The sequence below is a fragment of the Amblyomma maculatum genome, chromosome 1 (assembly GCF_055883805.1).
Source record: "Amblyomma maculatum isolate TAMU_Amacu chromosome 1, ASM5588380v1, whole genome shotgun sequence".
Taxonomy (NCBI): Eukaryota; Metazoa; Arthropoda; class Arachnida; order Ixodida; family Ixodidae; genus Amblyomma; species Amblyomma maculatum.
This window is the reverse complement of record NC_139344.1, coordinates 243,566,100-243,582,268: the sequence shown is the minus strand read 5'-3', so window position 1 is coordinate 243,582,268 and position 16,169 is coordinate 243,566,100. Positions and strand designations below refer to the sequence as shown.

Below are 16,169 nucleotides of genomic sequence, written 5' to 3'. Positions count from 1 at the left end.
GCCGAAAAAGTGACAAATGAATGTGTTGCAACTGCAAATCAAAATGAAAGAGGCGACACTTGGAGATTGGAAAGCAAAGAGACTACATTCCTGGAGGTTTCTAGCCATTTTAAATTGTAAATGTGTGCATTGCACCAGTGAATGACTGTTAAATAATGCCCTGTTTCTTTTTTGCTCTTTTCTCAAAACATGCATTGTCGACCACTTGCAGTTTTGCGGCCTTAATATCTCGGCGCCTATTGCAGATAGAGTAGTAATTTTTTTTTCAGCATGAAGCCAAATATGTGGAGCACACAATGTTGCAAGTAGATTTTTTAATTTCTTGTTCAAAATTTTTAAAATGGCTTTATTTTGTGACCATTATATGCTATATTTTGACCTTTGAACTTTGTTATGCAATAAAACAAGAAATAATTGCTTAATCAAGAAACTGCTTGCAACGTTGTGTTCATCATTCTTTTTAGTGTTCAGCAATGCGTTCATTTGAAGTTTTTCTTCAGTGGTCATTTTGTATTTGTTCTTGTAAGAATTAGACTAATTGATGTAATTATCTCATGAAATAATTGGATCACAAAAGAAATAATTGCAGTTTTGGAATCTGCACAAAAAACTACACAAACCCACCAAGTTGCATAAATTTTGATTGGTAAATAAGGAAAATAGTTTTAAGACCAGTGTCCCCCCTTAAGGTACTAAAACGGCCGATTAAGCCCAGTGCGCGCACACAGAAGGATCTTTGGCGCTCCCTCAGCTGCCGCTCAGGCCACAGCTGCCCATACCTCCCTGCTATGGAAAAAAATGAAGTCCGAAGCAAGCGTGTCTATTTTTCTCTGCTTTACCAAGGGCAGCTCCAAGCCGTCGCTCGTTTAAAACCACGCTGTCTGCATTAGCCAGCCTGCCCGCCCCTTCTTTCATCCTTTCCACCCTGGTATGACAAAAAAATTAAGAAAGCTTGTGTGCTGCTGTTTGTTTTGCTCATAGAACGGCTAGATGTCCCTCTGTCCTCCACCAACCACCCCTCCACCCCACAGCTCGAAGCTGTCACTCGTTCAAATGCGCTCCGACGGCCAAGCACCTCCTTTCATCCTTCCTGTGCATTGGACTTAAGAGAGATGTTGCAGCCCCCCCTCTCATTCCCTCCTTCCCTTTCAGCAGAATGAAAAAAAAAAAAAGAAAAAGACCGGCAGTACTCATAGAAGTGATGTAGAGACTACGTCTCTCTTGTGCCATGTGATTGCACGTACAGGACATGCAAAAATATCCTCTCACTACTATCACCATCAACGGACAGCCAAAGCCGTATTGACATCCTGTGGATGCTGAAAATATTTTTTTGTAGTCCTTGGTGTATTTGTCTTCATATGCGCTCTTTCGTTCGACTGATAATAGTATACATTGCCTCCTTAGCAATGAATTGCGGCATGTGGAGGCAGTTTACAGCCGCTTTCCACAAAAAGTGGTGTACGCCGCAGCGAACGGCAACATGGCCACTCTCTCAGCTATAGTTTGGTGCTTTCTCTCGTGGACAAGATCAGCTGTTCGCATGCAGCCTTTCAAGAAATGCTGCATAAGCAACAGGCTTGATGGAAAGAGGCGCACGTCTGAGTTGATGAGGTGATAGCGGCAAAGCGTAGTCTTGTGATGATGCTCCTGAAAGTTTGGAGCCATTGTAGTAAATATATGTGCTCTTCACTTTTTTTTATTTTCTTATTTTTTTCTTTCTTTTTTCTCTCCACTTCAAGGTGAGGGGGTCGACTTTATACCCACTCGACCTATGTATACGGTTTATACGGTATTTGTAAACGCTGGCTGCCAGTTTACAGTCTGCTCAGTTGACACACCCTCGGATGTCACATTGAGAAATCATGATTTTTAAATAACTGCAGTATTTAGAAAAAAACATACCTGTGCATGCTTGCATGCACATTCTGCGTGCACTACCAGAAGTCCACTGGGCCACGTGCACTAATCGATGGCACCTGGTGTCAAGAGCAGCAGTGCATCCACAGCCTTCATCGGAGCGTAAAAGAATTCTTTGACGAAGTGAGCAAGCACAGTGATGCTTGTGACAAAATCCTTTCATAAAGGTGGCAGAGTTTTTTCTTTCCACACTGATGCTGCTCCAGAATACTGCTCAAACTACTAACTGCTCGCAAATGTAATCCAGAAGATCGCCCCAATAGCAGTGCTGGAATCCCACCTAGAACTGGGTGGTACGAGGGGGCAGTCAATGCTCTGCAAGCCAAGATGAAGCACACAAGTCTTTTCGCAACCTTGATTTATGCCTGCAGAAGGAAGGCGGGATATTTCAGAAAGTAAAAGTATTCATTGTCCGAAGTTTGTTTAAAAGAAGAAGTGCTTTTTAATATATTTTTAATAGTAATTACAGTTGACGACCGATTTTTTGAACTCTCAACGGACCACGAAAACGTCCGAAAAATCGGGCAGTCCGAAAAAACAAATGTGCACCAAAAAAGCTCCATTTATGTATTGCCTATTCTTTACTTTGAAGCCGGAAAAAGTCATGAATGTTTTTCTGCACCACGCTCCGCTTCCGTGCTAACAGGTCCGCCTGAATTTCGCTTGCATCAACTCAGCTTGCGTCAGCTGCGCTGCTGCAGGTGAGTCATCGTCGTCGTCGCTCTCAGACTCCACAAGCACTTGACGAATAATTTCTGCATCTGTGAGTCCAGAGCACAGATTCAACTCACGGTCCACGTCTGTGAACTCTGAAAACGAGACGGCTGATGGAATTTCGACACCGGCAGTGCGAAGGTCGTAAATGAGCTGCTCACTGCCTGACAGCTGCCCGACGACGCTCTCCTCGTCCAAGGCTGCTAATTCGTCATTCAGCACAAATCCCGTGTGGCGGAAGCAATTGCGCAGCGTTGTGGGTGTTGCAGACTTCCACGCATCGGCGAACATACTAAGTGCTCCAAGCAAATTGACAAAGTAGGTTTTCCCACTGTCAAGGCACACTACAACCACCAACCACTGGATCACAACGCCGACTCTGTTGAGTGCCTTCTCGCTGCCGCGTTGCACGCAAAAAGAAACAAAAAAACAACTCCTTGTAAAATTCGGAAACAGCTTCTTGAAGAACTGAAGCCAATTCAATTAAATGCGAGCCACAGTAGTGACAAAACGTAGTTCTCGCATCGGCATAGCTAGGCCTACTCGCTACGCTCGGCAATGCACGCCAAGCACACACAGGAACAGGCAGTTGAAGCGATCACGCTAAAAGAAAAAAAAAAAAGAAAAAAGCACTCCGGCGGCGAGCAGCGACGTCCCGGAAACGGAAGCTGCTAGGCAAATAATATAGCCTCGATCCAGCGTCAGTTTAGCTGAGGAGCGGCACGCAAGGCCGCCACCAGTTTTGAGGCTATCGAAGGAAAAAGTAAACAAGATGGCGGCGACACCACTCAAAATGTGTGGCAGTTGGCCCGGCTGATGCTTGGAATGTCCGAGAAATCGAATAGCCCTCTTTAGAGTGTCCAAAATTTGAAGCAGCGTAATGCATTGACTTTATAAGGTATGTCCTGGGGCCAGGAAAAAGTCAGAATAATCAAGCATGTCCGAAAAATAGGTCGTCGCCTGTATATGGTTTACAGACAAACTAACAAAATGTGTAAAACCTCGCTTTTTGGCTCAAATATTGAGTTTCGCAGGTTTTTGGAGTCCCTGTTCTTGGTTTTCAATTTTTGAAATGGTAACACTGATGTTGAAGTAGTGTGAAAATGTGTAGTCTCCTTTTCAGAGCCACAGATTGCTGACAGTAGTTTGTAGCTGGGCTGGTTCGTTTGAGTTAACAATAAAAATAATGCAATGAGAAGGACTCTGGCCTGACTTTGCATGGATGTGTCATTCTCTTTCTGCATTCTGTTCCTACACCTGTTTTCACAGTATATGTTGGTGCTTGAAAGCTGAAATATCTGGTACTGAGTCGGTATATATTAGCTACACATTTCTGCTTAGCTTCCAAATGCACAATAATATGTGACCAGAGTTGGGCCCAGTGCGTAAATGTTTTGCTGATAGGCAGAACCAAACAGAGGCTGCATGAATGTTATTCATTTGTAAGTTATTGTGCATGTGTCCCACCAGGGTGGCTGCTGTTCCCAAGAATGCGGGATCGATTACCGGCCTCAGCGGCCGCTTTTCGATGCAGGCGAAAAGCAAGGCACCTGTGTTTGCTGTGCGATGTCTGTGCATGTTAAAGAACCCTAGATGGTCGAAATTTCCGGAGCTCTCCACTACGGCGTCTCTCATAGCCCGAGTCTCTTTCCGACACTAAAATCCTACAAACCAAACCATCATTGTACATGTTTTGAATATAGTCTTGCACACATTGTCTTTTACGTTTAGCAGTGCAAATTTTTACCTCGGGTTTTCAACAACGAAAAAAATAAGTGCACTTCTTAATTGCGTGAGGAGCAAGAGTAGTAGTTTTGGACCTAGGAGGGGTTGTGATCAACTGCAGCTTCCAGTGTTGCACTTTCCTGGTGCCGTTGTAAGTACCTGGAGGTGCCAATTCATGTTTTTCTCTTGTCCACAAAGGTACAATGCCCGAAGATTATGAGCTGTATTATGGTTTCACGCGGTTTGCCATTGAACTCAATGAACTGGACCCACAAATGGCCAAAGTGCTGCCTCCGACTGATTCCCGATTCCGGCCAGACCAAAGGTACGACATCCAGTCTTGCATGTTTCTTACCCATTTTGAGGTGATTATTATACCGGGTTATACCATGTGCACAGTGTGCCTGTAAATGTTGATATGTTGTTTTCGAGCTTATTAGAGATGTCTGAAGCCTGCTGAGGGCTTGTGCTTGTAATGCAAGTTCTGAGCAGGGGTCAACGGCCTTAATTTTCAAATTCAGAATAGTAAACACAATCTGAATTGTCATTTCACTTCAGTGGTTTTCTTAATGGGCCCATGAAAAGCTACTAAAACTAGAAAACGTGCACGAACAAGAGATATACCATCGGTCCTCTCTGCAACGCAAAATTTTTTAACCTAGTCTAAGCTTCATTAGCACCGAACATATCGGCGATTGAAAATTATGCTCCACCTCTCTCCCCTCAGCTCAGCGTATGTTGGCACACAATAAAAAATGAAGGAAACGCGTTGTAGTGGTGCCCCACCGCACCTCATTCCGACCGCGTCACTTGGGAGCGTGCTAGGAAGGGTTATCCTAATTAGTTGCTAGCGGTTGTTAGGAGCACTTTTAAAAAATTATTTCTAAGGCTGCAAGCAAATATTTTAAATTTGACTCGAATACTCACAAAGGGTCACGTCTATGGATTTTTAGCATTAGAATGTTACTGCAAGTGCCGTTCCAGGGGCCCTTCAATAATTATGATTATGTGGATAGACTTGTTTTTTAGATGTTTTTGTCAGATAGTGGTGAAATAGTGAAACATGGTTAGAACAATTTTACTGAGTTAATGGAAATGTGTCGGAGCTTTTCTAAAGTCACAAAATTTTGAGCATTGAGAAAAACATGAGAAAACTGCAATATAATCTTTATCAAGGAAGTTGGCTGTTTAAGCCTGCTGTCCAAATTACAAGCAGAGGCATTATGCACATATTCAAGGTCACTAGGTCAATGAGAGCATTATGTATTCCCTCCCGAAGCCGTGAAAATGGCCACAGGAGTGTGAAAAGCTGGATGCAACGTGACATTGTTACAACAGTACAAATCTTGCTGTCTTTGTTTGTCTTTTATGCTACAGTCGAGCCCGGATAATTCGATTTTTGGTTATATCGAACTCGCGGAATATCCCTTTGAAAATCCTGTGTAAAAGTATAGGAAAGCTGCGTCGTATATCAAACTCAATTTCACCGGTCGTTCAATATATCGAACTTCGCACCACGCACTGTAAGGTGCGCCTTCCCCAAAGACTATCGCATCACTCTCGGCTGTTTGCCGAGTGACGTTTTCAGTAACAAGAAAATTTGAGCTAGTTGGTTCATCTTCATCACTTTTACCAGCGCTGCGACAGGAGACAGGGAACAAGAAGAGACGAAAGGACAAAGTGCTTGTCCTTTCGTCTCTTCTTGTTCCCAGTCTTCTGTCGCAGCACTGGTAAAAGTGATGGTGACGTTTTCAAGCTACGCGCGAAAGGAATGAGAGGGAACAGTTCGGCGACGGCTGGTCTAGGGCAGCGCTGCACCTTTTCCTCAAAGGTGCGCACATCTGTGGTGATCATTTGCCACGCGCCAGCACGTGACGTTTTCAAGCTATGTGCGTGAAGGAAGGAGAGGGAACCGGTTTGACAACAGCCGGTACAGAGCAGACGCAGCCAATGCAGCTGTGGTGTTCGGGAGAGGGGAAAAACGTGATAGAACGAAGCGCAACGGTGTGCCCATTCTTCTGCTGAGCTCTTTCCTGGTCTTCGTTCACAGCAGGCAGCATGCACTACGCATGGGCCAACAAGCCAGCTCAGCCCGTGGCAGACGGAATGTCGGACAGTCGGATGCTTTCTACAGTGCATGTTGTGAACCACCCGCGTGCGGCGACTGGCGTGCGATACATGTCTCGTATCATGCTGAACATGTGTAATGTATGGTGGCTGCGGACATTAAAAAGTAACAGATTGGTTTTCTTTTTTTTTTTTTTCTTTTGCGAGAGTCAAGGATTATGCTGAACGAGCGGTGTAGCGTAAGCTATGGTGACTGCAGACATTAAGAAGTGGCAGATTTTGTGTGTGTGTGTGTGAGAGAGAGAGAGAGTTGTTCATCCTTGCATCTATGAATCAACGAAAGCATGCGGTCAGCTGCGATCGTGACACTTGTTTTTAGCATTTGCTTCAGACGGCATTTGCAGGTATCAGGCTTTCCAGTGATTTTGCGGCAGTTGACTACGCCTGCCCCAAGCGCGGTGTGATAAATCGAACAATGCCTGTGCAATCAAGTCATCACGGGCACTCTTCCAAGTTTGCTTCCCGCCACTGCAGGAGCTATCAAAAATAACACGGCGCGACGTTATCGTTGTGCAGCATCTTGGTGCGCTGCAAATAAATGAGCTGTGGATGTGGCGGCCAAAACGGAGAGACGCGCCACCGACTGGCTGCTTCGACACAAAAGGCGGTGGCGGCTGCACACTTCATTCAAGTGAAAACGCTCGCGATTCCTGCCGCGGCGGCGCAAAACCAGTTTTGAGCTGTCACGACGGCTCGAGCGACGCAGTTCCAACAAGTTGGAATCTGTCGCTGCTGCTTGTCACTGAGTTTACTCAATCGCTTGCGTGTGAACCAGCCTTAACACTTTTTTGTCACATTCTCGGGGGCAAAAGTGGAGGGTGGGTTCATTTTGCGAGTGGGTTGATTACACGACAAATACACTATCATTTTTCACTATCGCAAGCGGAGTCTAAAGCAGATTTCTGGATATCGAATTATCGAAATATTTCACAATCCCCGTAGAGTTCGATATATCCGGGTTCGACTTTATTGCAACACTAGCCGTTAAAGCCCGTTATAGCTACCGTATTTACTCGCATAATGATCGCACTTTTTTTTTTAAAATACTGACGCAAATTTCGGGGTGCGATCATTACGCGGGGTAAATTTTACGCAATCATTACGCGGGGTAAAGCACCGAAAGCGCAAACAAGTTGCAGGTCAGACGTCTTAGAACATATATCTCGATTACAACCAAAAATAAAAGCTGAGTAAGGCTTACCTTCGCAGTAAACACGCACATTAAGCATCACATGGAGTGCACAATGCCCATTTATTTTTTTCGTCAGTACTCTAATCAAAGTCTGAATCCTCGCCATCCTCGCTTTCACTGCTGCACGACTCATCGGAAACGGCAGTGTCGTCGCTGGGAGCATCTTCACAATCCCACAGGAAGTCATCTTCCGTTCCATCCAAAGCGTTAGATATGCCTGTCTTCTTAAAACTCTTAGCCACTACCTCGTCGGGGATACTGCTCCACGCTTCTGTGATCCACGAGCACAGCATCTCCACGGATGGCCTTCTAATCTTTCCGCTCGGCGTCAAATCATGCTGGCCCTTCGCCATCCACTCAGCATAAAGTCGTCGAACGTTGTCCTTGAACGGTTTGTTCAAAGACACGTCGAGAGGCTGCAGCAGCGAAGTCAGGCCGCCAGGAATGACTGCAATGTCCGTGCGCAGTTCTTTCAGCTTGGCACACACGCTGTCCACAAGGTGACCCCTAAAACTGTCCAAAACCAGAAGCTAGGGAAGCAGAAATGCTCCTGGTCTTCTTCCCCAAACAGTCTTGATCCAGTCGACCATCAGGTCTGCAGTCATCCACCCTTTCATCTGTGCACGTATATGGATGCCACGGGGAAAGTTTCCCTTCGGAATAGTCTTCCGTTTGAAGATCACGTATGGTGGCAGCTTCCGCCCGTCAGCCGTCACAGCAAGCATGACTGTGCATCGCTGTTTTTCTGCGCCAGACGTCTTCACGAGGAAGCTCCGAGCACCCTTCTCGTTCACAGATGTATTCCGGGGCATGTCGAACGTCAGTGGAGTTTGATTGGCGTTTCCAATTTGCGACATGAGGTAACCGCATTTTTCGCGAAGCCTAGTGACGAAGTGATGGACTATCACTTTGCTTTCATACGCGGCTGGGAGCTGCTGGCACGACGACGTCCGCCGCCTCAGGGAAAGTCCATTCCGTCGCATAAAGCGAGTCGTCCAACCGGAGCTAGCGCGGAAATCCTTTACGGCGATTCCCAGCTTCCTGGCAGTTGTGCGCGCCTGCGTCTGTATAATTTCTAATGACACTGCACAACCATCCTTGCGCAGGTCCCTCACGTATTCTAGGACCGCCTCCTCAACACGAGGGAACTTGCCCGTTTTGGGTCCACGGAAAGCCCGCCGTGTCTTGTTCGTAGCCATCAGCTTCTCGCGCTGCTTCTTCCAATAGCGTATCCTCATTTCGTCCACGCCGAAATGCCTACCAGCAGCGCAGTTGCCATGCTCCAGTGCATAGTCGACAGCCTTGAGCTTGAACGCGGCGGTGTAACTGGCATACCATACCGCCCCGTGGTGAAATGGCGTAAACTCGCACAAAAAACGCTGCCGAATTGCAAAATGGCGAACGCCGCAAAGCATGGAATCATGGGAACTCCAACGTTACTAGACTAGGTTGGAAACTCGTCGGAATGCATTCGCTGTGGGATGACTGCAGATCAACCACCAGGCGGCTCCATGTTCGGGGAGCGATCATTACGCGGGGAATTTAAAAAATGGAATTTTGACCTCAAAATTCAGGGGTGCGATCATTACGCGAGTGCGATCATTATGCGAGTAAATACGGTAGTGGCACGGGCAGAGGCAAAATATTTTTTTTTTTTTTTTGGAAGCCTCACCATATTATATGTACTGCAACACTATTAAATGCTGCAGAAGATCAATGGTATTACTACTTTGCTATCTGCCAGCATGCAGTGTGTGTGTATTTTTTATTTGATAACACCTGTTTTCTGCCACTAACAACTCTCTGTCAGTTCCTATTGTCAGAAGTTTCTGCGAGGTGTTTGGAGGGTCTGAAAATGTCGTTTTAGGGCCTTTGTTCAAGGCTAGCGAGAGAAGACCCATCTTGTCATGGAATGCTCTGAACTGGATGTGCATAACGAAGGTTATGATTTAGTCATTCCATTTTTTTTTGCACATACCAGCCATTGTGTCATTAGCAGAGACCCCTGTCACGCGACCAAGGTTGACATGTGAGCGCTATGATGATGTGTGTGACCCTGGTTACAGGGGCGGATTTGTGGGTTACTATCGGAGGTAGGTGGTCGAGGGGGTGGTTCTGTTCGGACCACATTATATTTCTCGCACTTTTTGCACTGAATAATGGAGTTCGGCATGGTTTTCCTATATCAAATTTCTGGGGGAGGTTGGACCTCCTCCTCCCCTGTAAAGCCTCAGTTGCCTACATGGCACATCTCTGTCCGAAAGTTTTCTTGTGAAAAGTGATGTGGTTGATACGATTTTTGTCTTTATCACCTCGTGCCCTCTGTCTGTCTGTCTGTGCCCTATATGTAGCGTTGACATAATGAGGTTTGGTCTGCGTTGACTTGAATACTGAATTGATCTCAGTATAGTATGTTCTTTAATTTCATGTCGCTGAAAGTTTAATTTATGAGCTTGAAATGTTTTCTGTTTCTGGTCTTCTTTAGCATGATTTGCTTTGTAAAAGAAAAAAAAAAAAAGTAACAGCTTTCACTTTTCGTTTATGCTGACATTCCCGTATATCAGCTAAACCTTCGAGCAAGAGAAATGCTTCTGTGGCAATTCCTTATGCAGTAGATTCAAATTAAATTTGCCAAGGATGAACTTCCAGTAGAAAGCTTTCATGTTGTAGAAACGCACTGCATGTTGGTGTGGGGTTTGCAGAGCTTTACAGATTTCAGGATGGCCTTAGCATGTGCATTCTTTGTGTGGTAGTAAAGTAAGCTTGAGGGTGCTTTGCTCCAGGCATTGTGTATGGGTGATGGTTTGCATTAATGACAGAAATGTTGTGGTTCACCTGCAGGTTGTTGGAAGAGGGCAACATCGGTGCAGCCGAAGCGGTTAAGTCTCAGCTGGAGCAAAACCAGAGGGAACGGCGAAAGCAGAGGGAGGAACAGGGCATTGAATATCAGCCAATGTGGTTCAGGTAGGCTTGTCATGCAAGCAGGAATCTGTACCTTATGCTTCTAGCCTATTAGGACCTGTTCATTGAAACTCCTTACCTATCATGTAATACTGTATTCCACGGTGCATTAGCTTGGGCTCATACAATTGCTACTTGTTTGAAATGTACTAAGAGTCTAGACCCTACACTTGCGCAGTAATACTGTGCTAAGACTTGCCTAAAAGAGAAGCATGGTCGTTAGGCTGTGCTGTGAAAAGACAGAAAGGGTGGCATGGTACGTTTTGCAAATATTTTGCTCTACTTTTGCCTGCTTAGATGTGTCACCAGATATTGAGTTCTGTGCTATTACCTCGCTATATTAAAGCACCGTCCGAGCACACATTTGCTATCTATTACACGTAGACGTAGCCTAGGCATGCTGTATCCAAGTGTGTTGGTAAACCATGTCTGTTGGTGGAGTTGCAAAGTTACAAAAACAGAATGATGCCGTCTTTTGAAGCCTAGTACTTGAGACGGCTGTTATATTGCCACTTTAATGTTAATTGTCTTTATATTTGATTGCCATTTCAGAAAAGAGACAACGAAAGATGGCAAGGAGCACTGGACTTACACCCACAAATACTGGGAGACTCGCACAAACCCTGGCTTCAGCAGCATCACATTTCCAGAAAAGCTTTGGGATCCTCTTTAAGATAACTGTGAGACTTGTTCGCGCACAGTGCCAGATCGGTGGTTGTAGCTGTAGCTTTGTCTTCTGTTGACATTGTGCGCTTCGTTGCTGCGCAGGTGCGGGGTCTGCATCTCCATTTGCTTTCCTTTGTTCTTTCTCTACTTTGGGGGTGTGCACCTGATTCCATGATGTCATCAGCAGCAGTGGCATTAGTACTTTCGTTTACGTGGCTACCTCCAGAACAGTGCACATCGAAGCATGGCAGCATACTCAAGGCTTTGTTTATTACTGATTCACACTTGGCGCACTGTAAGTGTGTGTGTGTGTGTAATCAGTGCATTTTAAGTAATGTCGATGCTGCTTCTACCCACGGACTTTCATGCTGGCAGAAGGACTCCTGCTGGCAGGTGATAATTGCTGGGGCATTCTAGTTGTGTGGCACCTGTGAGTTTTGCATATTTTGCAGTTTTAAAAGAATTTACCCCCTTTTGGAGCGTTCTGTTCGGTGACTTCGGCCGTGCGTCTTTATCAGGTGTGTGCAGATACTTAAGTTCGAGTTAATTTTGTTTCATTTGCTCGCTGCCATGCTAGACTTCATTTTGTTTTATACAAGTACTGCCAGTCTTGTTACTAGGCCTAAAGCAGGAAAACGTGGGGAAACTAAGTGGTCATATGGGAAGTGTTACCCAGGAGCTGAAAAATTAGGGGAAAAAAAAGGGAAATGGCATGTAGAAAACTCGCTGCTACCACATTCAAGGTGCATAGTTAATGTGATGAAGTATCTCTGTCTAGGAGACTAAAGAAGTGCCCTTTCTTCTTTCATGGTACCATATTATTAGAATATAGGTTAGCACCTCATCATACTCTGTCGCACTGCAAAAGGAAACATTTCTACTTGTACACTTAAGAAGAGACCAAAACGAGTGTGCAGGTAACTTAAACCTTTACTGCATAAGTAAATTCAGATCTAGAGGCATGGCCATTCTGCTCTTGTTACTACTGTTTGTGTTAAGGTAGGTATGACTTACTAGTTTCACGAAGTAGTACTGCATTCCTTGAGCAGAGCACCTTTCCCAATGACATGTTAACGAATAACGAATGATAGCAGAAGTTGAAATGTAAAAGAAAAAAGCTCTTGTTTTCTCAGAAAATTTGGCGAGCAAGGAAGTGTCTATGAAGCATATAATGCCACTTGTTATTTAGGGGCTTGACTTTTCAGTTTAACCCTTCGCTTATTGAAATCGTTCAGTTTGAACAACAGTGTGAAATCCTCCTTTTTCACCAATCAGGCTTGCTTCTCCTCAAGGGACACCATTCATTATTTAGGAAAGGGACCAACTTGAGCTTTTGGAACTGAGTTTTAGTCAGTTATACGCGAGTGGCTATTTTTAAACTTTGCATGAAGCTTGTCTTCATGGAGCAGTCTTGGCAAGCATGTTGCCCAAGATGGGCTGCTTATCTCACACTGCTCTGCTCAGAAATAAGACTTTTAGCGATTTCACAGTGTGAACATTTGATTTTATAAGCTTAACCAATGTCTTTGTGTGCAAAGATGATGGCCTTTTGTTTTATTTTAGTTCAGGCAGAGATTATTGTTCCACCCAGCCTGGGCTGCTGTTTGAGTGAATGCACTGCTTTCCAGGCCTCTGTGAAGGCACCAGGCATATGTTAAATGATTCCATGCCACCAGCAGTGTAGTGGACAGTTTCATATAAGAGTGTCAGTCAGCCATGGCACTGCAATGCGGAGTAGCCCTTATCGCTGCACACAAACAATTACTGGCCACAAAGTTTATTGTGAAGAGTTATGGGACTTTAAATACTCATTTCAAACAGTAATGCACAAAACATATATTTTAGATTAGTTTTTCTGCTGTTTTCTGACCTTATACAGTTAATATTTTCATGAATTTTTGTGGTTCGAGCCTCTCATGTTTGGCCAACTAAAAGTTTTTCCTTTGTAATCAGTATATAGTCTTTTATTGCGAAAGAAATACTACTCTAGGTTTCGAGCCTTCAGCGTAGCGCGGCGGTAGCCACGTCTTACCCACGTGACGCTGTGACGTCACACCCCACGTAACACTAAGGTGAGAGCTGGGCTACCAACTCAAGCGGCTGGCAGGAGCTGCCAACTTGGGTCTCTTGTTTCACATGGGACGGTTATGTCAAATCAGCCTGCTGGGACCCTGGCATTCACGTTACCCTTATAGGCCACTAAGGCACATTCATACGGCTTGGTTAAAGCGGGGCTTTATATGTGGGCTGAGGAAGAAGAATGCTCGGTCACCCGCAGCTAATACTTTCGCTCAATATTTGGTTCCGCAGCGTTGAACCCTTGTAATTTTTTATTGTATGTCATTGAAAAGAGAATATTGTTAGCTACACTGTGACAGTCTGCTGCAATATAGAAAAATGTAATTTTTATGCACCTCACCTTGAAATTGCCCGTTTTTTCATGCGAAGGAAATGGTTGAAAAACTCTGATCAGAATACACCAGGTTTGATACTTTTCATTCATTTTTAGCCAGAAAATGTCAGTATTTGCATTTCACGTCTATGATTTGTATATGGTCAGACCTCAACAGAATCAAATTTTACCTAGCATTACTGCCTCAAATAAAAAGAAAGCCAAGCTCCTAAGATTTCTGGCCTCTGCTCACAGTGGTGTTAATTTCAAGTTTGGTCATCTCACTGGCAGTGAATAAGGTGAAAGGATGATCTCTAGGGCCATTCATATTATCTAGTGTCAGGGCACCAAAAATTAGAGGTCCATAATATAACAATAATAATTGGTTCACATTAAAATTTATCTCTCACACTTATCCTGTGGACGCCTGAACTGCGCTGTAAGGGAAGGGGGGAGTTGCAATGGAAAGAGAGAAAGAGGACCTGTGTAGTTCTGTGGCATTTAATTTTTTCCTGTTACTTGGCATTGTTTAATGCTGAATAGAATTTAAATGTTTGCACACCCCTGGTTTTGCATGGCTGAGGTTGTCAGCTTATTTGTACGGCATGTCAAAAGAAATATCCATGAAGGAAGGGAATGGTGTGTGACCTCAGTGCATTTTCTTTTGCTTGATGCCATGCCTCAAGATGCCAAGGACTACATTTTGCAGTGCTGGTGCGTGAAGAAAACCACTTTAGTCAGGTTTGGATCAGTGTCGAGTCCCTCGAGTTTGCCTTAACATGTGGTTCAGTGGTGCGACCAGGTGCACCGACTGGCCCACACTCATTACCTAGCCACATACCATCCCAATTCATGTGATGATGCTTCCATATATAAGTAGGCAGGCAGAGTTCAGTGTCTATACTTCGGTAGTCTTTTGCTCTCTGTAAAAATGTGTGGCGGCCACTCTTATACATTCGTAGAAAGGTACACAGGTAAAATGAAACATAGTTTCCCCCACCACCCCGTCCCCGGTGTCTTAGAAGCTGCTGACGACTATGGCAATTTGTGGGGCAGATGTTTGACTGGGGCTGGGTATGTTTTCTTTTTTGCATCCTTTGTTGGCTGCCTTAATTGAATTGTGCTTGTAACCTCCAGCTGAATCCTGCAGGCAGGCATGTCAGTTGTGGTTATTTGTTGTTTGTTATTTTTATTCATATTGTATTTTGAAGGCCAGTGTCTTGCTGCTGCCTAGTACTTCGTAGTTTAAGGAATGTAAGTGTGCCATTAAGCCAGAAGACACACAATGCAACACTGTGATTTGTTTGAGGTGGTGTCTTGAAAGAGGCTGTACCCGGATGGTTCCGGAGATGGAAGTCGGTGGCAATAGTGAGTGCATCATTGTGAGGGAAAGAGCCAAGCAAACAAAATTTTTATTTGCGTATAGTAGGCTGGAGGGGAAAAGGTGCCGCAGTTTTTTAATAGGCTAGCAATACTAGCAACTCAAAAATGCATTGTGGGCATTTCACTCAATAATAATACAAGCGATAATGAGACATCAGTTACAATAATGATAGCTACACTTTGCTTCAAGCTTATAAGCAGGGATTGAAGACTTGCATGCTTAAAGAAGCAAATAACACTGGTGTGTAATGGAGAAGAAGAAAAATATATTACACTGGTGTGTAATAGAGAAGAAGAAGAATATTTTTGTGTGTGCATATGCAGGCTAGTTCCTTGGGCTGTAATGCAGTTGTTTCAAGTTGCTGTAAAACCAGCTTGGAGATCTCTTCCCTCTGAAGTCTTCTGTACAGCTTTTTCTTTGTACTTACATTTTGATAGAAATGCATTATTAGTTTGAAAAAATGCTTTGCACTTGAATAAAACAGTATAGCTTATGGTGCATTTTTAATTTATTGCAATTTTAAATATTTCTATACTCACCTCATTTGTGGGTTATTTTGTTTGCTGTCGGTTAATTAATTTTATTTAAGAGTGCATAGAAAGTGAGCAAAGTTGCATAATTTCATTGCAGCTAGTGAAATGCAATGTTTGTATTTATTTCTCCGTTTTTATTTACTAGTGGATTTTTTCAGTGAGGAGCGCCAGGGCTCTGCGATTTGTGTTAGGGGTGCTGCCTTTCCGGCTTCTAGAACAAAAAAAAAAAAAAAAAAAGAAAGATGCTGATGTTTAACAATTTTCACATTTGATTTTGTTCATACATTTATGACAATCAGAAGTAGTGATGCATCGTTACGACTATCAGGACGTGCTGTAGACAATTCCGGGCGTGCTGTAGCCACAGTTGGAATTAAGACATTGATGTGCGAAGCTTTGCATAAGTCACTGGCAATAGAGCTTTAGCAAAATGTTAATCATGTCTTGAATGCTTCTTCGGGCGCTCTCTGGCTCTGTGCAGAGCCCTGCCTCGTATTTGCTTGGCAAGTGGTAACAATGCAAATATATACCGAAGAATTTACGTCCATGTTCCCT

At 44.2% G+C, this 16,169-nt stretch overlaps 1 protein-coding gene across 3 annotated transcripts in view; it reads left to right on the top strand.

The window, feature by feature from the left end:
* The window catches only part of LOC146206090 (oxysterol-binding protein-related protein 6-like), a 79,674-nt gene extending 63,819 nt beyond the window's left edge, over positions 1–15,855 (top strand). For all 3 annotated transcript variants that reach the window (XM_084590740.1, XM_084590741.1, XM_084590742.1), the window contains exons 21-23: positions 4,558–4,684; positions 10,520–10,642; positions 11,192–15,855. In XM_084590740.1, coding sequence (XP_084446866.1) covers positions 4,558–4,684; positions 10,520–10,642; positions 11,192–11,312 — 371 coding nt within the window. In that variant the 3' untranslated portion in view covers positions 11,313–15,855. The remainder of the gene's footprint in view (positions 1–4,557; positions 4,685–10,519; positions 10,643–11,191) is intronic.
* The last annotated feature ends 314 nt before the right edge of the window (positions 15,856–16,169 follow it).